At 36.8% G+C, this 25,100-nt stretch overlaps 2 protein-coding genes across 3 annotated transcripts in view; one reads left to right on the top strand and one right to left on the bottom strand.

Moving 5' to 3' along the window:
* Nucleotides 1–41: 41 nt before the first annotated feature.
* Nucleotides 42–2,178, top strand: LOC115890119 (cytochrome b5). 2 transcript variants are annotated; one of them, XM_030910265.1, is made up of 3 exons: nucleotides 42–321; nucleotides 1,195–1,394; nucleotides 1,778–2,178. In XM_030910265.1, exons 1-3 carry the CDS (start codon nucleotides 214–216, stop codon nucleotides 1,854–1,856), a joined length of 387 nt encoding a protein of 128 aa, XP_030766125.1. In that variant the 5' UTR covers nucleotides 42–213; the 3' UTR covers nucleotides 1,857–2,178. The 2 variants fall into 2 exon arrangements, with proteins under 2 accessions (XP_030766125.1, XP_030766124.1); XM_030910264.1 differs by lacking the exon at nucleotides 42–321 and adding an exon at nucleotides 503–924.
* Nucleotides 2,179–2,518: 340 nt separating this feature from the next.
* The window catches only part of LOC115890116, a 36,109-nt gene continuing 13,527 nt past the window's right edge, over nucleotides 2,519–25,100 (bottom strand). The window contains 41 exon segments of the mRNA XM_030910261.1: nucleotides 2,519–3,683; nucleotides 3,751–4,426; nucleotides 5,432–5,663; nucleotides 5,761–5,992; nucleotides 6,189–6,362; nucleotides 7,149–7,339; nucleotides 7,942–8,010; nucleotides 8,142–8,306; nucleotides 8,434–8,557; nucleotides 8,617–9,102; nucleotides 9,105–9,158; nucleotides 9,220–9,264; nucleotides 9,267–9,430; nucleotides 9,869–10,120; nucleotides 10,180–10,345; nucleotides 10,398–10,643; nucleotides 10,701–10,823; nucleotides 10,882–11,043; nucleotides 11,101–11,391; nucleotides 11,451–11,892; nucleotides 12,162–12,327; nucleotides 12,420–12,598; nucleotides 12,655–13,151; nucleotides 13,206–13,458; nucleotides 13,565–13,782; nucleotides 13,833–14,046; nucleotides 14,100–14,593; nucleotides 14,651–14,888; nucleotides 14,946–15,402; nucleotides 15,456–15,828; nucleotides 15,887–16,322; nucleotides 16,374–16,685; nucleotides 16,746–16,858; nucleotides 16,913–17,362; nucleotides 17,417–17,600; nucleotides 17,656–17,834; nucleotides 17,894–18,736; nucleotides 18,793–19,017; nucleotides 19,076–19,276; nucleotides 19,333–19,520; nucleotides 21,002–21,083. Of these exon segments, the coding sequence (XP_030766121.1) occupies nucleotides 3,649–3,683; nucleotides 3,751–4,426; nucleotides 5,432–5,663; nucleotides 5,761–5,992; nucleotides 6,189–6,362; nucleotides 7,149–7,339; nucleotides 7,942–8,010; nucleotides 8,142–8,306; nucleotides 8,434–8,557; nucleotides 8,617–9,102; nucleotides 9,105–9,158; nucleotides 9,220–9,264; nucleotides 9,267–9,430; nucleotides 9,869–10,120; nucleotides 10,180–10,345; nucleotides 10,398–10,643; nucleotides 10,701–10,823; nucleotides 10,882–11,043; nucleotides 11,101–11,391; nucleotides 11,451–11,892; nucleotides 12,162–12,327; nucleotides 12,420–12,598; nucleotides 12,655–13,151; nucleotides 13,206–13,458; nucleotides 13,565–13,782; nucleotides 13,833–14,046; nucleotides 14,100–14,593; nucleotides 14,651–14,888; nucleotides 14,946–15,402; nucleotides 15,456–15,828; nucleotides 15,887–16,322; nucleotides 16,374–16,685; nucleotides 16,746–16,858; nucleotides 16,913–17,362; nucleotides 17,417–17,600; nucleotides 17,656–17,834; nucleotides 17,894–18,736; nucleotides 18,793–19,017; nucleotides 19,076–19,276; nucleotides 19,333–19,520; nucleotides 21,002–21,083 (10,631 nt within the window). The 3' untranslated portion in view covers nucleotides 2,519–3,648.

Here is a 25,100-nt window from a genome sequence, read left to right as displayed (position 1 = left end):
CTTAAATATTTTTAGAATAATTATATGATCACATCATATACAGGAGTTGTCAAAGTTGCCATGTGATGTGATTTTTTTGACACTTGTTAAGCGTGGCACGTCATCTAAAACTCTGGAAAAGCAAAAAACAAGCATTTTCCGGACTTAATTAACGTTTTCTCTATTGAAAATAAGACATTCTGAGCCTATTTTGTTTTTAAATAAAGCCCGAGAATGACTAGCGAACTGTCCTTCGAAGAAATCAAGAAACACACCGACAAAACCAGCACTTGGATCGTAATCAACAACGATGTGTTCGATGTGACGCGATTTTTAAACGAGGTAAGTTTAGGTTTTAAACGCGACCTTTGCTCCAAGTACCCACTTATTAGCGTAGAAATTAAAAATAGCCTTTAGTTTTCTAAACAATCTAGGTACTGGTTATATGTTTTTGTTTAGTTTTTGTCTAGTAGAATGATGCGACTTTTTACGCGCTTATCTCTCATCTGAACAGGTATGATTTTTCAATTTTAAGCGACGAAATGACGACGCGTTAATAACAGTAATCGCGACGTAACTAATTGTGACTGGTAAACAAGTACCACACTGCATAATACCACCACTCAACAAATTTCAATTTTAAATTTATCACCTTGCATGAGTAGTAGGTTTTCGTCGTTTCCCAAGTTCAGTTCAAACATATCGGTCGTAAAATCGACATCTCGGAGTTCGAAATTCATAGTTTTATGATACTTTGAACCCCTGCCTCGTGCGGTACTGTATTATTATCCTATTCTAGAATAATCTTAAATTTTACTGTGATATATCGGTTTAAAAATGGTCCAAGAATACACAAAGGCTCAAGTGAGAGACCACAATAAGAAGGAAAGCGTTTGGGTGCTTGTTCACAACGATATCTATGATGTTACGGCTTTTCTAAACGAGGTTTGTCAATCAGATTTTACAAAAATAGATTTTTAGTCTATTTAACCTCTGCCCTTGTTTAACTTTATCTTTTTGTGTTACTTACTTAAACAAAAGTTTATTTTGAGTACTGATATTACCCATTGTTGCATTTTATAGCACGACATAAAATTATTTACTCAAGGTTATTCAGTAAGTCGCCTGCACAGTATGTAATTTCTTAAATTGTTTTTTTTTATAAACTTAATTGTACGGTATTACCCTTGACTCACTTGACTGTATTTTTTTTAGCATCCAGGAGGGGAAGAGGTCCTGTTGGAACAAGCGGGCAAGGATGCTTCCGAAGCTTTTGAAGATGTGGGCCATTCGAGCGATGCTCGAGAAATGATGCTTAAATATAAAGTAGGAACTTTGGTAGCTTCGGAAAGGAAGCCTGAACAACCCAAGAAAAGCACCGTAGACTGGAAGGAGACCAGCGAGTCTTCGGAAAGGTACGGATGAAATAAAAATCATTATTAGGGAGTCATATACAGAATTTTTTATGATTTTTTCGGTTTCCTGTAAGATAAGAGTTTAGGAAATGTTTAAAAAGAGTTTTGGAACTACTGGATTGTATTTTAGTGTTTTAAACCGTTTTGAAGCCACTGGACACTGTGCCTAGCTTTCTAGTGGCGTAGAAAATATTTTAAACAGTTTTAACGCCATGGGGTCGTCTATGTACCATTCCAGTGGCACATAAAAATTGTATAAATTTTTCAGAAAACGTTATAACACAATTTTGGAGCCACTGGAGCGTGTGTGTAGCTTTCCAGTGGCGCACCAAAAATTTAAAACGTAATAATACCTAACCCTATATTTTTTGTGTGTTTTCCAGCTCTCTGAAGTCCTGGATTATCCCAGTAGCTCTCGGACTTGCCGCTACGATAATCTACCGCCTGTATTTCATGTCATAAACCACTTAAATGTACGAATGTTAAGAGCCGCTACATTATATACTCGTCTATAACAATATAAAAGATGCATTTACGGTACTAGGGACTAAAAAAATATATATTTACGATGATTATATATACTGATTAAGCTGTTGAAAAGTTTAAATTTTATATATTTTCAGAGATTTCCATTTTTCAGCGTGTTAATATTAATTAATTAGGTAGTTTGCGTCTTTGTTGTTTAGATTTTTATTTATAACGTAAAAAATTGTGTGTTTTTTTAGGGGAATCTGTCTTGTTTCCTTCTCTAAATGAACGGTCAAATAAACTATGTCTTAAGTAGTTTGTTGCGTTTTATTTATTTTTATTCCGTTATGTAATTAGATAATTATGCTAGTTGTTATCAAAAATTACTAATTGTGAAACTAAATTTATGTAAATACTTACAGAAGAGTATTTTTATTTGAGTTATCAGAATTTATTGGTGATAAAACGTCTATTAATATTATTTTAAGATATATTATAATGTGGATAATTTAATTATTTAAAATAACAGCACTGTACTGTTTTATTTATATTAACTATTTTTTTTATTAAAAATTATAACGCTAGAATCACAGTGGCGTACAAATAAATATCTCTCCGTTAAAGGTGTCAGGGTTTAAATAATAAAAAACAAAACAAAAAATATAATTTTCTTTTTTTTAATACCTAATACTCATTTATTCACTCATTTTGAACGTTTCACGCTATTGTTTTTTCTCATTCACACACACATACACACAGTTACGATTATTTAGTACAAAAAAAAACTATTCGCAATAAAAAAATATCTAGTAATAATTACAAAAAAAAAATATTTAAATATATCTCTATCTAAGAATCGTCAACGTATAAAGTTATTAATTTTATAAAAAACAAGTCTTTGTTCAAAATAGAAAGTATATAAATGTATAAATATCGCTATATGGTGATACCGTAAAAATAACATTAATTATAAGAAGGTACAAAAAAAATCTACTTAAAAATAATAACATCGTGGTTTCTTAGGGTAAATTACTGTTATGTAGAGTTAAAATACTTTATACAGGGAAGGACAGAAGGATTTAGAGGGAAATTTATTTGCAAATAAGTTTTAACAGCGACGCCAGATTGACCTATTTTTCCTTTTTTGTTTTGACTAGCCATTTTTTAATTAAAACTTACTCGCAACTTTTAACTATCTATAATAGGTCGTTAGTGTAACAACTCATATAATAACGATATTCCATAAGAAAGGTCTGTGATTTTATTGATCAATTTCTCCAATGGAATATATTCTATAACTCGATAGCTCTCCAGTGGCGTAGAAAATGTTTAAAACAGTTTTAAGAACTATAGAGTTACGTTTTTAGCTTTCCAGTGGCATAAAAAATGTTTTAAACAGTTTAGGAGCCACTGGATATTGTGTCTAGCCTTCCAGTGGCGTAGAAAATGTTTTAAAACAGTTTGGGCGTCACTGGATTGTATGTTTAGCTTTTCAGTGCCCCAGAGAATATTTAAAACTGTTTTGCCACCATTACATAGCTGTCCACTGGCACAGAAAATGTTTAAAACAGTTTAGGAGCCACCGGACAGTTTGCTAGCTTTCCAGTGGCGTATAACACGTCTTATAAACAGTTTTGGAGCCACTGGATCGCGTAAAAAATATTTAATACCTTTTTGGATCTACTGTATAACCTTGCAGTGGCACAGAAGACGTTTAAAAAATGTCCAGAGCCACAGGCCCGTATACAAATAATATACAGTGCGTTTCGTTGAGCATTAAATGACCTCAGTGACCTGCCTCGCTGTCGCTGTCACTTTTATCTGAAACACAACAATAACAAGACATTATTTTTGTTAGAAATCGAATGTTTATATTCAACAATAATACCTTTCTTTCCTGGATAAGCGTGTCTTTTTAGCCTGTCGTACAGGTCGTCCTTGGTACCGTAGAGGCTGGCATTGCTCCTCGCCAAGCTGTTCATTTTGCCATTCACCCCATTGTGCAGACTCTCCTTCATGTAGGTTTCGTTGTAGAAATTAGGCATCTCCCATCCGTCCTCTTCGTCATCATAGTAATGTGCGTAAGTCGAATGATGACTGGGCGCGATAGATTCTGCGTACGGCGTCGGCGCACCGTAGTAGAAGTTAACCTGGGAACCGTTCTGGTCGGTGGCTGGCGTGAGCAGTTTCTTCGGTTCCTTCCTCCTGTTGGCCCTGGCGCAGATCATCCAGATCAGCAGGACGATGAATATTATGAGTATTACAGAGGCGGCTATACCGCCGGCGATGTAGGCGAACTCGGACTTGTCGCTGCAGTGTTTGCCGGTAAAGCTGCCTATACACCGGCAAGATGGAGATCCCGTCACGTCTTTGACGCATACGCCCTCGTTGTCGCAGAAGCCGTCGCACGCGTCGGTGCATACTTTGCCGGTGCCGTTAAAGCCAGGTTTGCACTCGCACCGGAAGTCGCTGGTTTCGGGAATGAGCAGGCAGTAGGCGTTTGGATCGCAATGCATTTCTTGGCCCTTCAGTTCGCATGGATTCGTGCATTCAGACTTGGATTTCTGCAAAGAATTAGTTTTGAAAAGGCAGGAAGACTTTTGAAATCATCAATCATCTTTTTTGTATACAGGGTATACGACGCGGTGGCTCCAAAGAGAAAATACGTAGCATTGTGAGTATATGTAGGTTAATTGAAAGTATTTTACGAAAATATACAGAATTCTACAGTGCGTCCTCAAAAAAAGTGGCGAATCAAAGTTGCTTTTTTGTGGCTAAGATTTATTTTATTAAATAAAAAAGATCTACTGACACTAAATTATAAAAATGAAAACATCTAGGAAAATCTTTGTTTGAGGGGTAGGCAGCCTTAATTAATATATTTTGAAGAGACATACATTTTCCATTGAATATCGGAATAATATACCGGGTGTTCCATTTAAAATAAAAGAGAAACTTGCTTTTAAAGGTGATCAATGTTCAATATTAATTTTGTCTCACCCTGTATGACTTTTTGGGTCGAGTTTTAATTTGGTTTAAAGTACAATAGTTACTTTAACGACCATATTAGGCAATACACCGGGTAAATTCCAATTTAATAAGCAGATAGCTTTTATTGATATTTAAAATTTGTTCTTCATCTTTAGGAAATGTTAAATATGTAAGTCAAAAACCCTCTTTCATGAAACTCTCCTTTATTTTTCTCTTTGAATCCGAAAATCAATTAATATATAGGGTGTTCCGTTACAAAAAATACAACTTTGATGTGTAACTTTTTTGAGGACACCCTGTAGAAGTCTACATTTCTAAAAAATGCTCCAAATTGACATACGACATATACTCACAAAAATTAGTTTCAATAAAAACTGTCGTTCTTATTGGAGCCCCCGTGTTGTATGAGAGGCGCCACCCTGTATATAGAAAAGTGCAGATTTTATAGCCATGGCTGACGCCGTTTTTTTTTCGATATTATTGTACTTAATTTTTAATTTATTACTATTGTTGAAATGTAATATTTTAGGCCTTGGAGCCAGTACTTGTATACTGATTATAGAGGTCCTGGTACTTACTGAGGCAGTGTTTTTGGTACTGGTGTTGGGTGGGCATGGAATACAAGTCGTTTGCTGTGTTTCTGGCTGGTAGAATCCTCTCTTGCACTGAATGCAACTGTTCAAAGTACCGTTCAAATAGGTTCCAGCAGCACATACAGGTAAAGTACATTCTTCAATTGTGATAGCACCGGATTTTGGTGATGTCCTTCCAGGAGGACAGCTAACACAAGCTGCTTGATACCCTTGAGCTCTGTAAAAAGAAAAAAATAAACAAAAAAAATTAAAAAGCACTGTAAAAGGAAATAAAAAAGTAAAACAAAAAAATAAGATGAATAACAACAACAAACCTGAAGGTTCCTCTAGGACATGGCTCGCAACGACCATCCAGAGCCAGTTGTTGTCCATCACCACATTCATCTCTGCATTCTTTCGAAGAGACAGCCTCATTGGTCCTTGTGGTTTTGCCCAATCCACAAATCTGGCACGAGAACGAGCCTTCTTCCGGTTGGTAGAAGCCGTGACCGCAGGATCGGCACAATCCGGCATCGTGGTCGTAGAATTTACCAGCTGGGCATCGTTCTAAAAGAAATCACGGTAAAATATCCGTCATTCGCATAGATTTGATAATTTTTGACTAAATGGCGAATGCGCCAGGAATTGATTGACAATTATTATTTATTAGTTTTGTTTTGAGATATTTGTGGCATTATTAAGTAGTGTATTGTAGTTTTTAGTGATTTAATAAATTAATTAAGTGTGTTTGAAGGGTTTTTACCTTTGCAATCCGCTGCGCTACGTGCTCCTAGACCTATAGTGACTCCTGGACGTCCCGCAATGACTGGACATTCAATGCATTGAGACTGTCCAGCCTCGCTTTGGTAGGATCCTTGTGGACAGGGTAGACAAGTTTTGGTGTCTTTGTTGTAGAAAGTTCCAATGGCACATGGGACTGAAGAAAAAACGTTTAAATATATGTATAGTTAATACTTGAGAGTCATTTTATATTACTATAGCCACTTGAGTGGCTATAGTATTAAAAATTAGTGGTCAATGAATTTTTGAATGAATGCACATAAGGCATTAAAAAGTTTTTTTTAAATAATTCCTTGAAAATGTGTAAAGAAAAAGAAAATTGCAAAAAAAATGTAAAATATTCAACAAGTTTTGTTGAGCTTGTGACACCCTGTATGTATAATATATTACAAAAAACAGAATTAAAGAACATGGAATTACTCTATCCATTATATAGTTTCCATAGTATAGTATTATATAGTCACGAAAAAATAAAGAATAAATAACCTGCAAAATAAATTCAAATGTATTCTGTTATTAACAAAAAAAAAATACTTTTAAATTTGTAAAATAGAATTTGTATCTAGGTATATCAAATGTCCATGAACTAACTAAAATGACCTGTAATTGACCCCATTTTTAATTACAATCGAATAAAAAAATTATAAAAATTCAAATATGTTTAACATTAAATACGCATTATTGTCTATATTAAAAAAACAAGTACAAAACAGATTCATTTTTTAAGACGTATATAAAGATTTAATTTCTAACAAATTTTTATTATATTATAACAATTAAAGTCAACTTAAAACATCCTTTTTGTAATCTAATTATATTGACCTAGGTATTATTTCAGATAAACATTCTATATTTTATTTGATCAAATTAAACTGGCTAAGTATATATTTTTTATTATAAATATAACTATAAAAAAACTTACCACAATCAGGAGCTTCCACAACTTGTCCCACCGGACATGCGTAGTCGGACTCCAAGGACAAAGACGATGGGTCTGGGACAGTGTTTGGTAAGATATCCCTAACGTCAAATTGTCCTTCTTCCAAAATTAGTTTTTCCAAAAGTTCCTTCACTGTAGATCTGTCGTTGGAGTTGGAGTTCACTACTGGATCGCTATAAAATGATTAAAAAAAGTCTTAGTAATTTGCTAACCCTATGATCATATTTAAATACAGAGTGTTTCATAAACATAGACACTCTTCCTAAATTTTATTTTTATTTTTTTGTAAATAACACATAATTTGTCATAAAAAAAGATATACCTACGTATCTGCAGCAAAAATTAAGCTTTAGTTTAAGACGTTCTTTTTTATTTCATATTTTTTTTGTTAATAAATTAATAAACATGATTTATTTTCTTTCCAGTGGCGTACGATTTTATTCCAAAAAAAGGTTATCAAAATTTTAAAAAAACTCTGTATAATATAATTTCATGCTTATGTTCTATATTCATATAAAATTAAATAAAACATGAAAACTGTCCTAGAAATAACTAGTCATGCATGAAAAAGAAAAATGTATAGTTCTTATCACGCAACTTTTCCCAATATGGTATAAATTAATAGAAATTTTAAATGTCATGTCTGTGTTTGATTTTTTTCTTTGATCTAAAAAGTTACCATACCTACACAATGTTAAATATTATTATGTCAAAAGGAGGAAAAGTTATGCAAGAAAAACTATATGCATACGGGAAGAGGAGTGAAAGTGCTTACTTCAATGCCGGGAATGCTATCTCTACCGTGTACATGTCACTGGAAGATTGGCGTCCTTGTCTGTCTGTTCTATAAAGAGAAAGGACATGCTATTCTACACACAATTCTACTCTACGCTCTACACTATATGACGAAAATATAACGATATCTAAACAAATATTACTCTACCTACTATTTTTTTTTCTTGAAAATTTACTTACTTGTCTACCGGTACACTGGCATCGATAACGTAAGTACCGCCATCTTCCTCTTGGTCCGGTACTTGCCTGGCCTGTCTTCCAGCCCTGTGGTCGCATTTGACGTCGATATTCAGGTCTTTACACTCTCTGGTACCCTCGACAGAGAATGAACAGAAGTTCCAATCCCTAAGAAAAAAAAAATATATAAACATTATGTTGTTGGTACCGGCAGTCCTCAAAATGTTGGCATTAGTTTTTTTTTTAATTTCAAATAGAAAATATATTTTTTTGTTGTGTTATACAATTTCTTTACCTGTTAAGACTGTTCACAGCGTTCCTGACTTTCTGTCTTAAGACCCCTTGTCCCGCCTCGTTGCACAGCACTGAGCTGGGGAAGAGCATGTTGATCTTGAACACCCTCTGTGCTGGTTTGTATGCTGTAGAAACATTAAAAAATCACTAAAAAATGGTCAATTTTTTTATTTTTTTTACTTACGAGAACAAGCAGGATAAACCAAAGCCAAATTCGGGTTGATATTAGGCCTCCAAAATCCTTCAGCTCCACAGGTATAGAACCTGGGAATATCCTGGGAAAACTTAAGGCCAGAATTACACCCAATCTCGCACACCTTAAATTGTCCTCCTGCACCCCAATCCTTACATGTCTGATACCCTCCAATCGGATCGGGTAATTCTGGACAGAACTCTGACAACACCGAGACCTTAAAGGTACAACTCGCGGTGTTGCCGGCTTGGTCGCTGGCCACGTAGGCTATCTGGTAGATGCCCCAGAGCAGCGTTTGGCCTGGTCGGTGTCCATTGCGCTCTTGCACGCTGGCAACGCCGACGTTGTCACTAAAGTGTGGCTCGTCCCAAGCTACTAGTGCCGATCCGTTTTTGGTTATGATCCAGAGGTCTCCCGGGCAGTATTCCACCTTAGGAGGGATCTTGTCTACTTCCAGGTTCTGGCATTTCGGTCCGAGTACCCTGCTGGGCAGTTCCTTTGGCCGCAATGCGAGGGAACCACTCTTTCCACTCCTGAAAATGACATAGAACAAATTATTACGAGTATTTAAAAAGATATATAGCCAAAAAATACCTCCGACTGTTTCTTCATAACCTGCCCACGTTAAAACGAGTCCTTGTATAGAACTGGTTCGGTCCTGCAGTCTCGGACTTGTTTCTGGACTTCGTTGGTGACGTCCAGAGCTCTGTTCCAGATCTGAACTTTAGTGAGGTGGCCTTGGAATCCGGATTCGGTATAGGCTTTGGGACTGGTCGATTGGGGTTTGCCCAAGGTGACCCATGCGCTGGAAAATCATCAAACATTAGTGGATGTTCGTTAAATGAAAGACTTGAGAGTGAAGAATTTTTTTTAGTATACGAAGCTGATGCACCAGGTCTTGTAAAATTGTTTCTATGACTTTTATTCTAATTAGTTTATCTGGTGATAATTATCAAGAAACACATGTCTCGTTTTTTGCTAAAAGTGGATTTTATTGAGTTTTATCTCTAATTTTCTTTATAGTATACGGAGCTGATGCACCAGGTCTTGTAAAATTGTTTCTATTACTTTTCTTCGGGGAATTTTTATTGTAATTTGTTTATCTGATGATAATTATCAAGAAACACAGTCGTTTTTTGCTAAAAGTGGTTTTTATTAAGTTTTATGTCTAATTTTCTTTATAGCATACTGAACAAATAAAAAAAATAATAGAAAACAAAAACTATCAAGAATAAATACTTACTGCTCTGGTAGTTTTCTTCCACTGCCATACCCGTCAATTTTACTGGCTATCAGTCCTTCAGTGATCAATTTCAGTTCACCTCCATTTTCTCCATCCCACACGATCGCAATGTGATGCCACTGAGCGTCATTTATGACAGTATAGTCCCTGTAACTCAGGTAAACGTCCTGCAAGTCCTCGAAAATGGACACTTGGACACCGTTCGAGTGAGCCTGGATGATCGGTCTTCTGTTAGTTGGCACGTGCTTGGACCTACCAAAAAAATATTTTTTAAAAAAATATTATATTTTTTGTATTTTTCTTAAACTCACGTGACGCTGTACAAGGTGAAGAAAATACCGTTCTCGTCTTTCTGAGTGAACTGAATCCACATGGCGATGGTGAGGCTTGAAGCTGAGGTAGTGTAGAATGGAACCACTTGCGAAGCTGAGCTCCTGCTAGCGTCGCTGAAGTACAAGTCATAATCCACCGAGATAGCTGTAAAAATCGAGTATTAAGAAAAAAATAAAATAAAAAAAATTAAATTTACTTTTTCTGCAGTCCTCTCCAGTTAAATTGAAAGGACATTGACAGTAGAATTTGCCAGTTAGGTCTATACAGGTTGCACTGGGTGGACACGAGTTTTCTTTACAGTCTACTATATCTTTCTCGCAGTATTTTCCAGTGTATCCTGGCGGACATTGACAGGTAAAACCGAAGATGTTATTGACACAGGTAGCTCCGTTTTTGCACGCCTTGGCTTGGCAAGCGTCGTATTCATATTGACACCCGATACCTTTCAGAAAAATCAAATTAAAAACATCTTTAAATATATTTTTTTTTGGAATTTTACCAGTGAATCCTTCAGAGCAAGAACAGTTAAGGCCAGAACCGAAATCCTTGCATTTTCCTCCGTGCATACACGGGTTGCCTATGCACCTTTCCGGAGCTGTCTCGCATTGCTTACCATCGGTACCTGTCAATAAAAAAATCATAATAATCTAAAATAAGAAATTTTAAATATCACAAATTACCTGAAGGACAAACACAGAAATAGTCTTGGAACAAATTAATACACTTTGCGTCATTTTGACATGGTTTTCCTTGACAGTTTCCTATGTCAGATTCACAGTTAGTTCCGGTCCATCCTGGTTGACACACGCATTTATAACCACCAACTTCATCCCTACATGATCCTGAAAATGAAGAAAATTATAAAAATAAATTATAAAACACTTCAAATAAAAACTTACCTCCATTGAGACATGGATCGCTCTTACAATCATCCATATTTTCTTCACACATCTTTCCACTGTATCCCTCCTTGCACATACAGAAGTATTTGTTATCCAGATCCACGCATTTTTCTGTACCGACAGAGTTACAAGGATCACTCAGGCATTCATCTATTTCAGCTTCACATTGAAGACCAACATAACCTGGCCTGCATTTGCAGCTGAAACCGTCTACTAAATCGGTGCATGTAGCTCCATTTTGACAAGGTTTGGACGAACAAAAGTCTATAGTGTGTTGACAGCGTTTACCTTGAAATAATAAAAAAAACAATTAGAAAATTTTGATATAAAAATTAGGGATTTTTTACCGGTATATCCTGGCTCACAGGTACACAAATAATCGTCAACCAGATCCACACAATGTCCTCCATTATCACAAGGATTCGGGTTACAATCGTTGATGTTTATCTCGCAATTCTCCCCACTCCATCCAGGTTGACACACGCATTCGTGATAGAACAGCTTGTCAACGCAAATCCCGTTTTTACAGGGTGTTCGTCCGCAAAGGTCCACCTTTTCCTGGCATCGTTTGCCGGTGAATCCCGGAGGACACGCGCAGCTGAAATCATCGACTAAGTCTGTGCAGTTTGCGCCTAAAAGACACGGTTTTTCTGCGCAGTCGTCTACGTTGATTTCACAGGTTTGGCCTTCCCAACCTGGCAGACATTCGCACATGAATCTGCCTTGTTCCAGGGCCAGACAGGTGGCGCCGTTGCTGCATGGATTGCCGTTGGCTGAACATGGATCAATCTACCGGCAAAAAATATAGTTATAACCAAAGAGAACTCGTCTTGAATTATAATGTACTATTACTCTAATAGAGAAATAATAATTGTTATATTACACATACGTAGACCGAAAAGACAGAAATGCACACGAAACTCAACAGCGTTGCCATATTGATGTAACCGTCTCTTTTTAATTCACATAAAAGTATTAAAATATACGAGTATATGATTGTAAAGAAACAGAGTTTTATGAATGGAGTGTTTTGTCTCCCCTTTGGAAAAAATACTTACAGTTATGTCACAGTCAATTCCAGTGTATCCAGACCGACACAAGCAGGTGAAGTTCTTGTATCCAGGCTCGTCCTTGCACATAGCCCTGGCAGGACATGTGTCATTTGAACAGTCAGATCTTTCTTCTTGACAGTTAATTCCGGAATATCCTGGAGCACATTGACACCTAGAAATAAATAAATTATTACCAAGACGATACAAGCTTATATTCATTCAGTAAAAAAAAAAATTCACCACAAGATATATTAAAATTCTTACCTGTATCCTTGAGGTTGGTCAATACAGGTAGCTCCATTGTAGCAAGGTTGGGAAGCACATTCATCTATATCTATCTCGCAACGCCTTCCAGAAAATCCAGCTGGACAGAAGCACTGGATACCGTGTCCCATTGGGATACAGATACCTCCATGCTGGCAGGCGTTCTCAGTGCACTCCAGCTAAAAAAAAAATCGAATTAAAAATATTCTGGATATTTTGAATGATTTAGACGTACCGGTCTACATTCATCGCGTCCACTTGCTCCTGGAACTTCAGTTTTCATGTTTGTCGGACATTCATTACAAGACGTTTGTCCAGGAATAGACTGATAGAAGTCTTTTGGACATAAAGAACACGGAGCTAGTCCTGTTGGAGAATAATGTCCAGGATTACACTTGGGTTTGCACAATTCCATGCTTGGAGCCGCTGGCTGGAACGTATAAGTATTAGCAGGACAAGCCTGGCAATCTTTGAATCCTTCCGTAGGTGGTTCCCCAGTAAAACTATTCCTTGGACATTCCAAGCAAGGTACCATTCCAGTTGGTGAGTACGTTCCGTATCCACAAACAGGAACGCAGTCAAATATGCTCTTTGAACCTTGCTCTTTAGTGTAGGTTCCTTGAGGACATCGTGAACAAGCCCCTTGCCTGTCCCTGTCTTGGAAGAAACCCCTGGGACAGTACGAGCATTCTTTCTGTTTTAATCCGGCGAAAGTACCCGCGGGACAATGTACTATAAGAGAGATATGGGTTATTTAGTAAATTTGAGTAATATAAAGCGACTTACAGCATCTGGGTACGTCGTTGGTATCCATGTTGAGTACTTCACCGACGTTACAGGTAAAGCCTCTTAGGTTGTCTGATTTGAGGGCTTTGAGCGGAGGACACTGGTTGCCTATGGAGGTGACGTTTAAGAGAGGTTCTATAACGGCGTTAGCTGACGGTACTGATAGATCGAACATTAGGTTTAGGGTGCTACCGCATAATTCGTAGAGTTGGATTTGTCTGACCAATGGTACAATGTCGACAATATAATCAACCTAAAAAATAATAGTAAATAATCAATAAAGAGTTTGTAAAAAGTTGTTGACAAAAAGTTAAGATACAATGCTATGGGAAACACCAACAGAGATCCTTCTGACTTACCTTTACAACATTTTCGTCTACCAAACTGGCAACAGCGTTAATAATTGACACGTTCATCTTGACGTTAACAGCAGAACATCTCTCAGACAGGATATTGTTCAAATTATTGTAAAACTGAGCCAACAGATCGGTGTACTGGTTCAAACAGGCCGAAGCCACAGCACCATTAGCCCTGTAATTGACGCTTGCAGTGAAGTGGTAGTCAGCTTGCTGAGTATCTGGAATAAATCATTCATATATGCAAATTTTGAAGTAAATAAAATCATACTTTCTGAAACACAGTCTGGCACAACTCCTGTAGGCTTCCACGGTACGTTTTTGTCACAAGTAAACGTCTTTACAGGTTCACCATCAGTGAACCTAAAACCTGGATTGCATGTAGCTATACACTGTAATCCCCTATCCCATGGAAGACAATTAATAGCTCCGTTGACTGGAGGTTTGAGCTCCCAATCAACACAAGGCGTAGCTTGGACTGAAACCTAAACAAATCATCATGAAGACAGATAAAAAAACGATAAAAACTCAGTCTTACCTGGTAATGACAGCTAGCCTTATTGCCATACTTGTCCGAAGCAATGACAGTAACATTTTCAAAACCTCCAATAGCAATGGTTGCTTTTTCTGGAACAAAAGTTAAATGGACTTCTCCAGAAGCATCTGTAGCGTTAACTCTGACTCTAGTTTCGTTGAAGTTAACTGAATAACTGTCTTCCCTGTCTACCAACTCGATGACGTAGCTTGGAGGACAGCTAAGTTGTGGAGGAGTGTTATCAGGAACGGTGATGTTGATTTCGCAAATGGCAACGTTGCCATCGTAGTCAAAGGCTACGTATTTGACGACCATGTCTTCAAACACGTAGACAGGTGTCTTGAAGTTTGGAGGCTTGATTTCCAGACGAGCTATGCTTCCAGAGTTATCCACAGCTGTTGGTTCGGTAAAGTTGACAGGTAGAAGACCTCCATTGGCGTCTTTTTGGACTACTATCGGTTGCTGGGGACAGTTTTGGAAAACGGGAGTCTCATTGTCTGGAATAAAGATTTTAATTACCCAAAAAATTTAATATAAAGTTTCCTGGATCTTACCAACGCAAGGGGAGTATCCATAATCGTAACCTAACAAAGGTTCGTTCTCTGGCTCGTCGCAACCCATTAGTTCAAACTTCAAACAGGCATTCTCCATGTAACTTACAATTCCCAAAATTACAAACCTTGCTTGGACGTATTTGGGTAAAGAAATCATGGCAAGTTCTCCATAATTTCCTGGATCTCTCATCGTGAGGTTAAAGTTAGGGAAATATACCACATAATTTTCTTTATCAGCCTGGAAACAATATTTTCTTGTAAACTAGTTATGGTTTTTGAAATATTTTGATTTTACCTGTTTATAGAAGAACCTAATTTCAGTTGGACGACCTACAATATCGTTTGTGACAACTCCTTTCACCAGGATAGCTTTAACTCTAAAAACTTTCCCCAAATCCACACTAACATAGGTAAAAGCTTCCTGTTTTCCACACCAGCCAGTAACCGAATTCAACCTAACATTCTTAGCTTCATAATTAGGTCTTTCACTCGTGGCATTAATGGCTGAGTCCGGAATACGTCCAGAAGCCAATCCAAGAGGTCTAACAACCTTACATTCAGGCTCTCTAACGCAGGTGATCGGTCGAGGGTTAATCAGGATATATCCAGCCCTGTTACATCCAAAACTGACTTCAGAACCTTGCTCGTAACTTCTGGATATCTGAAAACCGTCGCTCGGTCTTCCTGGATCCTGGCAAACGGGTCCTTCGCATCTTAAATCGCCAAAGTCCCAAACTCCGTTAGCTTGACACCTGGAAAGAAAATTTATTTTTCTGGAACCGTTAGTGTTGGACTTTAAACATACCTGACAATGTTATCGTGCTTGCTGCTTTGTCCAGCTAACTTGAAAGTGTTCTGACAACCGAAGAAGAACGAAGATTGGTATCTGGTGTCGATGTATTGTCCGTATTCTGCTCCAGGAGTGGGAGGAGGAATCCCACAGTCGATTCTTGGACAAGAGGGTAAAGCACCACTTAACCAATAATCTGGATAGCCTGGTTTAGGATCAAAAACACACTGCCTGAAAGCTGAGCTTGATGTTTTCCTTAAATGTCTTCCAGTAGAACCGCAATGAAGTGTGACATTTTCTCTAAAAGGTACTAATACTGTTTCCTCGTTACTCCTGAGTACTTTGAGACCTTCATTCTTGTCGTCAGGTAAAGATACACATTGAGCATCTAAAACGAAAAAATAATTAGTGAAAAAATCTGAAATTAACAGTTTTTTTTTACTTACATTTGCATTCAGGTACTGTACCATTCCAGACACCTGTAGAGGTACATAAAAGTGAACTACTTCCAGTCATGACGTATCCAAAGTCACACTGGAAGCGTACTAAGTCTCCAAAGTGGTACTTCTCCTTGGTAGAAAGTATAAGTCCGTTCTCAGGTGAATTTACTGAAGGACACATCACAGCAACGCAAGATTTGTTCACTTGGTACACATCTCCGTCACGTAGACCGTTTTCTGAGGGTTCTATATAATATGAGGCGGTACCGTTTTGTTGGTACAGCTCGAATCCTACGTTACATCCGCAAGAGTAGTCTCCAGCAGTGTTGAGGCATTTTTGCTGACATCCTCCGTTGTTTTCAGAACATTCGTTGACATCAGAGCATTCCAATCTGGTACAACCCATTACTTCTAGTTTTAAGCATGGAGCTCCGACATAATCCTGAGAAAAAATCATTAAAAAAATAATCCAAAAATCCTAAAATAACATTACTTGAATTTTAAATTTGATATATTGTGCTTCGATGGGAACAGGTAAATTCAGGATGCTCAATGTTGGTTTTTCTATGGTAAATTCTACAGCCAGTCCGTCTGGATTCCTGTAGTCTTTGAATACGTCAGTTAAATCGTCTGTATACTGTAGCCTGACAGCCGAAGTAAAGGCTATATCTCCATTCAGTCTTGTTACAGCCATGGTTCTGAAGCCTCTGATAATTGTGGGAGCTCTCAAATCTAACAGTACCCAATTTGAACCTCCTTCAATTGTATTTCCACACCAACCTATACCATTGTTCAAACGAATCATCTACAAAAAAATAGATATGGTTAAACACGATTTAGATTAATATAAATTAGCTTGACGTACCGATTTTTCATATCCAGGCTCTGTACTGGATACTGTGATAGATTCATCTGGAATACCTCCGTTTATTAATCCTAAATCTGCTACAGGTCTGCATTCATTAGTTGGCGTGAATCCTGGAAAAAATATAACTTGGAAATCCAGTTAAAAACTCGTAAAACTCATCATACCTTTCTTGCACTTGCACTGGAACGATCCAGGAGCATTAACACATTCAGTAGAAGCCACATCACACTGGGTACTGATACATTCATTGATATCTTCACATCTAGGTGGATTATTGAATTCCTGGTTTTCTCCACACCTTAAAATACTGTTTCCAATCAGTTTAAATCCCTTAAAACACTGAACTCTGGCTTCGTCATTAAAGTAGTACTGCCTGGAAGTGTCAGTAATGATTCCATTTTCAATTTTGGGCAAAGTAGGGCATCTAGCTCTGGAACAAACTGGAACGTCACCGCTCCAAGTTCCGTTGCTCATGCAGAGGATTACTGGATGACCGCTCCGGATATATCCAGGTTCACACTCGTACCGGATTATGGTACCGTAAGACTTTCCTAGACCGTTCAAAATGGTGATGTTTGCATGTGGTACGTCAGGCAATGTTGCGCATTGGGAAGCTGTAAAAAAGATGGTATAATTATGCGTTTAAGTAATAGATTTAGGGGACTAACCAAGACAAGTTGGTTTCTTTTCCCATCTACCGTCAGCCAGACAAGAAATTCTTTCAATAGGCTTTCCAGAAGGGAAAGCAAAGCCAGCGTAACATTGATACATCGCCTGACCTCGGTATGTGACATTAGAAGATCCAATAGAGAATCCATTGTCGATTTGTGGCACTGGGCCACAGTATACCTCCTAAAAACCACCAAAATTTGAGTACTACACCAAAAAATGCACAATCCAATCATACTTGACATCTTGGAATGTAGCTAACAGACCAGTTGCCACTTGGTTGGCACTGTGTAGTGATTCTATTTTTCCCTGTAGCGAATTCCTGTCCAGTGGGACAACTGAAGATTATTTTAGTACCGAAAGCGGTGTCTCTGCTTGAAGCTAGAGCACCAACTCCTGGCTGAAGTTGGGGACAATCTAAAATAATTTATCGTAAATATTTTACAAGAAAAAAATGACGATTTTGGTTTAAATACCAGCAGAAAAGGTGGCTCTCCAACCAGGTCTGTTATGAAGGGCATCTGTAGTGAATCTGACCAGCATTTCTCCACTTGAAGCTGTCAAGGTTATTTTTGGTTTGCTGTTTGATGTGAAACCTGAACCTGGATGTAATCTCAAACCACTTGGTGTACTTCCATCAAATACTTGTACAAAATCAGATTGGTCTACGTCAAATTCGTTGAAATTTAAAGATAAAGGTCCTCCAATAGGGTTCCTTATTTTATATAGACACTCTTGGTTGCTTGGATAGTTATCCAGACCAAATGCGGGCGATGTAATCGTTCCATTCCTGGCTACAATGGTAGCTTTACATCCTTGAGTGTATCTAATCCTGAAACCTCTCCTTGAATCACCAAGACTAGTTTTGAAGTAAACATATAATTGACTGCTAGTGGACATAACAATCCTCTGGTTGTCTTCTAACTCTCCTGTAAGCCTAGCTATCGGATTACTCCTTGGAGAATCTCCGTCTCTAACTAAAATATAGTCTCTAGTCTCATCCAAGTCCAAATCATCAATTTCCAAAGTTATTATTTTGCCATTTTGAGCTCGAATGATATATAAACATTCCAAGCCTCCTGGATATTGGTTAGGGTATCCAGGACTCTTCAGGATTTGTCCTTGAGGCGTTCCTCTTAAAGTTCCTCCACAAATCTGAGGTTCAGTCTTCCAGGAGGCTCTGAAACCTTTTTTCTCCACCGAGGCATCAGTGCTGAACTTGACAATCATGAAATTTGATGCGGAGACAAAAGACCTGTTGCCTAAATCTTGTTTTCCTGATAATGTAGCTAAATTTACAGATGTATCTTCGGTTCTTCCTACAAAAAAAATCATTTTTGAGATTATTTTTTAGTGAAGATGACAGAAAACTGACCTCCCACAAGAATTTGAACGGTATCAAAAGATTTTTCGGTTTCAAACTCTTGGAATTGGAGCAGGATGTTGTGACCCTGAGGCCCTTCCAAAGTCCACTTGCAATTGGTTAAAGGAGCGTATTTGTGAGGGTAATAAGGGGATTCTACGACATCTCCACTGCTAGCCAGGTAGAAATTACAGTTTTGAGCGCAGTCTAATTCGTCTGAGTTGTCACCACAATCATCTACAAAGAAAAAACTTGCATTTCCTGTTTTTAATTATTTTTGGGGAGATAACAGTACCTTGTTTATCACATTTGAACTTTTCGTTGATACAATTACCGTTCGAGCAATGAAATGAGCCTGTAGGGCATGCCCTAGATCTACACATAAAGGGTAAAAGACTCTCGCAAGTTGTCAGTTCCCAAGACTGATTCTCTTCAGTAATGGTGACATCAACGCATTCTCCTGATGATGGATCTGGCTGATTTAACGACCAGAACCCTGTAATATGACAGAAAATAGTATAAACGCGTTTAAAGATTGTTTTTTTCTGGTACCAGAATATTGAGAGACTAAAGTTCCAGCTGCTGACTCCAGAGTATTGGTTTTAAGGTCATCCAGCGATGCCAGACCTAACCAATAATGATCCAAGCCTCTCCGTTCCAGAGGAACGGAAGAATTTGCTATACTAGCTGTTAAATTATTTTCGGCAAAAGTTTCTACCGCCATCAGGTCACTACCATATCTAGAAGAAATATTAAATCATACAAAATTAAAGGTCAAAAAATTACGGAGCTCTTCACAATTTCCTAGCATTATTATTCTTGACTCAAAAGATGAAAGTTACAGTATCATGCAGCTGTGTGTCTGTTAATGTTAATATTAACAAAGGTATAGGAGTGTCAAGGTATTCGTCTATGTAAAGTTGTCTCTGTCTTGCATTAAAATTAAAACGTTATGAAACGAGGATGGTCGTAGCAGTGTATATAGGAATAAGAGATTTCAAAGAAGAAGTAGAAGATGATATTAGCTCGAAGGCTTGTTTTAGTACAATCGTACAAAGTTAGTGGTTATAGGTGGTTTTATTTGAAAGTTGAGAAACGATAACATAAGACATTTTCAATTAAAATTAAGAATCTAACATATACGAAAACTGCAGTTCTTGCATAATTATCTCATGCTAATTAAAAATTATTAATCCTTTTGTTACAAAATTGCTTACTTAAGCTTAGTGGGCGCATATTAACGGGTATAATTCTTATTATAGACCATCATGGGCGACAAGGCAAGCATTGTGTTGCCTACCTCTTGCATTAGCAGAAACTATAGTTATATTAATTAGTATCCAATGGGTGTATAAGGAATCTTGCCCAATACTTCTTCTTAATTAGGGAATTGTGCAGGCTTTTTTTTCTTCTTAAGTTGAGTGAATAATTAATGGAATATTTATACAGGGTGTTAAAAAAAAACATGTACCATTTTTCGTGGGGAGATTCCTCACGTAAAAATAAGATTTATTTTTCATATCAATATAGATTATAGATCCGATTCTGCTTTGTTTTGTAGTTACAGGGTGTTAAGTCTTAATATTTTTTTGATTTATTATAATTTTCTTCCAAGTACTTTTAGCGATTCGAATGAAATTTTGAGGGTAAAAGTTACTATAAATGCGACATATTTTAATGGTAAAATGGTCTTGACATGTTCACCAGGGACGTGCGTATGGGTTATCACTGGAATATTCAAAAAAATATTAACACTTTAACACCCTGTAGCTACGAAACAAAGCAAAATCGGACCTATGTTGATATGAAAAATAAATCATATTTTTACGTGATGTTTTCTGAAACACCCTGTATAGGTGAAGCTAATAAAAGGGTGTTAAAAATAAAGATTTTTTTAAAGCAAATTTCGGATTTTCTATAAGTCTAACAGATGTTTAGCTTTTGAGGAAATGAAATAGAATTAAACAACTTAAAGAAATCGTATCTGTAGGTAAGTTATACAGAGTTGGTCATAAGGAAACTGAAAAAGTAGGTCTTCGTCAGCGACAGTCGATGATGGTACAGGTGTGTGATGCTCGAAGAAGAGTTTTAGCACGTCCTTGCCAATTGAAAAGTAAAAAAATGTATCTAAACTTATTATATAACTTGTAGAACGCTGTTAAAAGGTCAAAAAGATGTCCTGACAAAGAATTGGAGTGTTTTTAGTCAAACAAATAGTTACCTTTTACATAATTCTGCAGCTTTTTCCCACGAATGCCTAATATTGAAAAACTTGTAGCAGGACAGTCCCCGCAGTTCCCAGCCTGCAACAAAAAAGGAAAATCATTGTTATTGTCAATAGAACATAAACATAACCCGCATAAAAATCTATTTGAACTTTCTCCGGTATAGGAAATAGGAAAAATCAGGTAAGTAAGGTAAGTGTGTAGCGGGAAATTAAATTTTAACAGCATTTTACAGAGGAAAGTATTTTGGGAAAAGATAGGAAAAACAATTTGCATTTTAAGTGACTTTAATACTTATTTATGCGTCAAGGGGATTATCAGGGTGTTTAAGGGGCAAAATTTCTGTCCCGAGGGCCTATAATAATTGCCCGAGGTTATTAACACTTTGACATTCCCGTGGAACATAGATAATTTTATTTCTTACTGACTTTATACACACAACCAAACTTATATGGACTTATATCACTCTTTATTTCTGACTAAATTTCTTGCAAGGATAAAAATTGGTAGACAACTTTAAGATAAGGCTTTTTGTTGTAAATAAACATGATAATAAAGAATAAACGACTGCTGCAATTTATTTTCTTTTGAATTTTGTGTTCAGTAGTAAAATCACGATTGTCCGGTAATTTTCATTCAATCCAAAAAAATTAAAAAATGCCTTATGTTGGATTAACAGATATACAGAGGAGAAGAATTATCGCTCTCACCGAACAAGGAATGCTTCAGGGAGACGTAGCAGAGATAGTAGGCATTACCCAGGGTGTTCTACCGAAAACATATGCAAGGTACTTGGAATTAAGAACACACAAGGATAGGCCCAGGCAAAGCCGTCAAAGATTCACAACTTAACAACAAGACCGCATTATGCTAAATTGCTAGAATAAATCCCAATGTTTCTCATCCAGAGCTATAAAGACAACTTCTGGCAGCTACAAGTGTGAACGTTTCAGTTGAAATCATAAGAAAAATGCTTCATGCACGAGGGTTTTACAGTAGGAGAGAGTTACGGATCCCACAGTTATCTCGGCAAAATGAAATTGACCGGCTAAATTGATGCATTCAACATCAAAACTGGAAAACTGAGAATTGGCAAAATGTTCTTTTTTCGGACGAGACCAGAATTGGCCTAGGATCAGATAACCATCGAATTCGGGTTCTCGAGGGCTCAAGACGAGCGAGACTTCAGGCTGCCAAATCTGTACCAAAATATAAAGGAGGAACTGTAGTGTTCTGGGGAGGTATTACGAGTATACTGGGAGCAAAAAGTCCATTGTTACCACTTCAACAAATTTTAACGGGTCGGAGATATGTTGATTTCGTGCTAGAACCAATCGTTAGTCTTTGGAGGCCTGCAAATGGGCGTTATTTTAACTTCATGGACGATAGTGCACCTCCCCATACCAGCAGAGTGACTAGAGAATGTCTTGAAACGGAAGGTGTCATAGTTTTAGAGTGGCCTGCCGATTTACCAGATCGAAACCCTATCGAACACTTGTGGGACTAGCTCAAAAGAAGGGTTAGAGCTCGTCGAAACAATCCAGGAAATCTCGCACATCTTATTGATGCATCATTAGTAGAATGGGAAAACATACTATACCCCAAGACAACGTGGATAATTTAACAAGAAGCATGCCAGCGCGGATACAAGCTTGCATAAGGGCTACAGGTGGCAAAAAGGAATATTTGATTTAGATATTTTGTTGAATTTTCTTGAAATATGACCAATACTATAATTTCTTCAGTACCTAAATATTTCCTATATGCACTAAAAAGTAACAAAAGGTACACCAAATCCGATGAGTACGGTTAAATAAATAGATACTGACGATATATCTCCGGCATAGGCAAAAGCAAAACTCATTTAGTGGTACTTTCTATCGGCAATTATTCCAAGTATTTACCGCCTAGGCGGCCGCCATGTTGTACAAAGTGTTTCTGTAGGTCAAAGAAATTCATTTCTCACTCATTGGGGATTATATGCAATATACATAATTTTATATCGCCAGTGAATCGCCGATCATCTAGGTCAGACATCTCTTAAATAATATTCGATCATATTTCGCGAACTTTAGTATAATAACATAACATCAAAGAAAAACTTCAACATCGTCTTTGATCATAACTATCTTTGGCAATTTTTTCAATCGACATGTTTTGTTCATCATACATAGAGATTTTGAGTAATAATATACAGGGTGGTTCAAACTGTATTCCGGAAACTTCGGCAGCATATTCTGCAGATAAAAATAAGTAAAAAACTTTGAATAAATATATGTCCTAAAATGCTTAGTTTCGGAGATACAGGGTGTAGAAGTTTCATATTTATTTCGATTTTTTCAAATAATTTCTGAAGTAACGTCAATATTTGGATGAAAATTGGTGTCTGGGAAATTTTTTGATATGAGAAATTTGATTTTGATGTCAATATGACTCCTATTTTTAGGGGGCGCCACCTACATGTGTTTTAACTGTTTTTAAGAGTATTAACTTTTCGTCCGTACCTGTATAAACTACCGAGTGAAAAAATATACATTTCTTCTGAGTAATTAACGCCTTTATATTTCCCTTAATACACCGATAACTATTTTTCTTTGTTCTTGGTGTCATTTTGCTTCTGAAGGCGAGAGGAGATATACCTCCTGAAACGTAAAGCTTTTTTTCTCAGTTAGGCAAATTTGTTTTACTAGTAGAGTACCACTGTGTTAAAAATATCTTTTTTATTTTGTTGATTTTCTTCTCAACATGTTTAATGATGACAGGTATTGATAATTTCGATTCCAAATATCTCGAGAACCATTACTCGTAGCGATTTTTATCAAGAGAACTTTTTTACGTAAAAAACGTCGCAAATGTATATTCTTTTACTCAGTTGTTTTATACAGGTACGGACAAAAAGTTATTACTTTTCAAATCAGACAACATTTGAGTCATTTTAAAATGGGACAAAATATACTAAATTCAGTAAGAAATAAAATTATCTATGTACCAGGGGAATTACAAAGTGTTAATAACCTTGGGCAATTATTATTGTTCTCCTAAAACTATGCCCTTAGTAATTAACACCTTTATATTTCCCTTAATACACTGATAACTATTTTTCTTTGTTCTTGGTGTCATTTTGCTTCTGAAGGCGAGAGGAGATATACCTCCTGAAACGTAAAGCTTTTTTTCTCAGTTAGGCAAATTTGTTTTACTAGTAGAGTACCACTGTGTTAAAAATATCTTTTTTATTTTGTTGATTTTCAGTGGCTAAAAACCTATAATTCTTTTCCAAGAAACATACCTAGAGTTAAACCGTTTGAAAATACACAGAGAAAGAGAGTACCCAATGGGTTCTTTGCGATTTGCATAAACGGTGGGAGACCTTGACATTTTTAGGTACGGTCTTGGGTACTGCCAACGCCGAAGACAACCGGTCACAACAAAAATTCGTACCATCAAGGTGACTAAACTCCAATGTTTACCGGAATTGCCCATAGCAGATGCGTTGGAAGCAAAATTCAACTGAATTTCAAGCATTATTATACTAAAATATCGCGAAAAAATCTATTCTGTAGCTTTTATTCTTAAATGTTGACACTATTTTTAATAAAACTACTTGATTACTTAATTACAACAGTAATTAAAATAAGTTGGTAATAAAGGCATTTACTAAACCGTTTAATGTCAACCAAATAAAAAAATAAACAGTTCAAGGACCGTATGAGATAACCGATCAATCTAATTTTAGAAGAAATCGACTGCTATTTAAAATAAAATCGCTGCCTTCGATGACAGTCTTTTGCAACGTCAATTGTTGACCTAAATTTACTACTCTGCACATTATTATTACACTTCAGTTGTTATTATTATTAAATCTACAAGAAACGAAAAATTCATTGATCTCATTGTGTGTTGCAACGCTTTGCTCGGGCCTATAGGTTGATATTTATATTAACTTTCACCATATTAGTAGGCACAGGTTATCCGAAATTTAAGTCCAAAAATTCTCAGCACGATTATTGGATATAGCAGCTTTCTATACGTAGACATTACACTAATATACCTGCAGGACATACAATAAGATAAAAATCACTGTCGCAGTAGCCTTTT

Source organism: Sitophilus oryzae, unplaced genomic scaffold (genome assembly GCF_002938485.1).
Source record: "Sitophilus oryzae breed Bouriz unplaced genomic scaffold, Soryzae_2.0 scaffold_85_pilon_pilon, whole genome shotgun sequence".
NCBI lineage: Eukaryota > Metazoa > Arthropoda > Insecta > Coleoptera > Curculionidae > Sitophilus > Sitophilus oryzae.
Note: the sequence above shows the minus strand (reverse complement) of the source record. Positions and strands in the feature narration are given on the sequence as shown.

What these genes read in the sequence shown, in the direction of transcription:
- LOC115890119 (XM_030910265.1), top strand. Translation starts at nt 214, where the DNA reads ATGACTAGCGAACTGTCCTTCGAAGAAATCAAGAAACACACCGACAAA. An exon ending in TGACGCGATTTTTAAACGAG is followed by an intron (nt 322 to 1,194) that starts GTAAGTTTAGGT and finishes TATTTTTTTTAG; the next exon opens with CATCCAGGAGGGGAAGAGGT. An exon ending in ACCAGCGAGTCTTCGGAAAG is followed by an intron (nt 1,395 to 1,777) that starts GTACGGATGAAA and finishes TGTGTTTTCCAG; the next exon opens with CTCTCTGAAGTCCTGGATTA.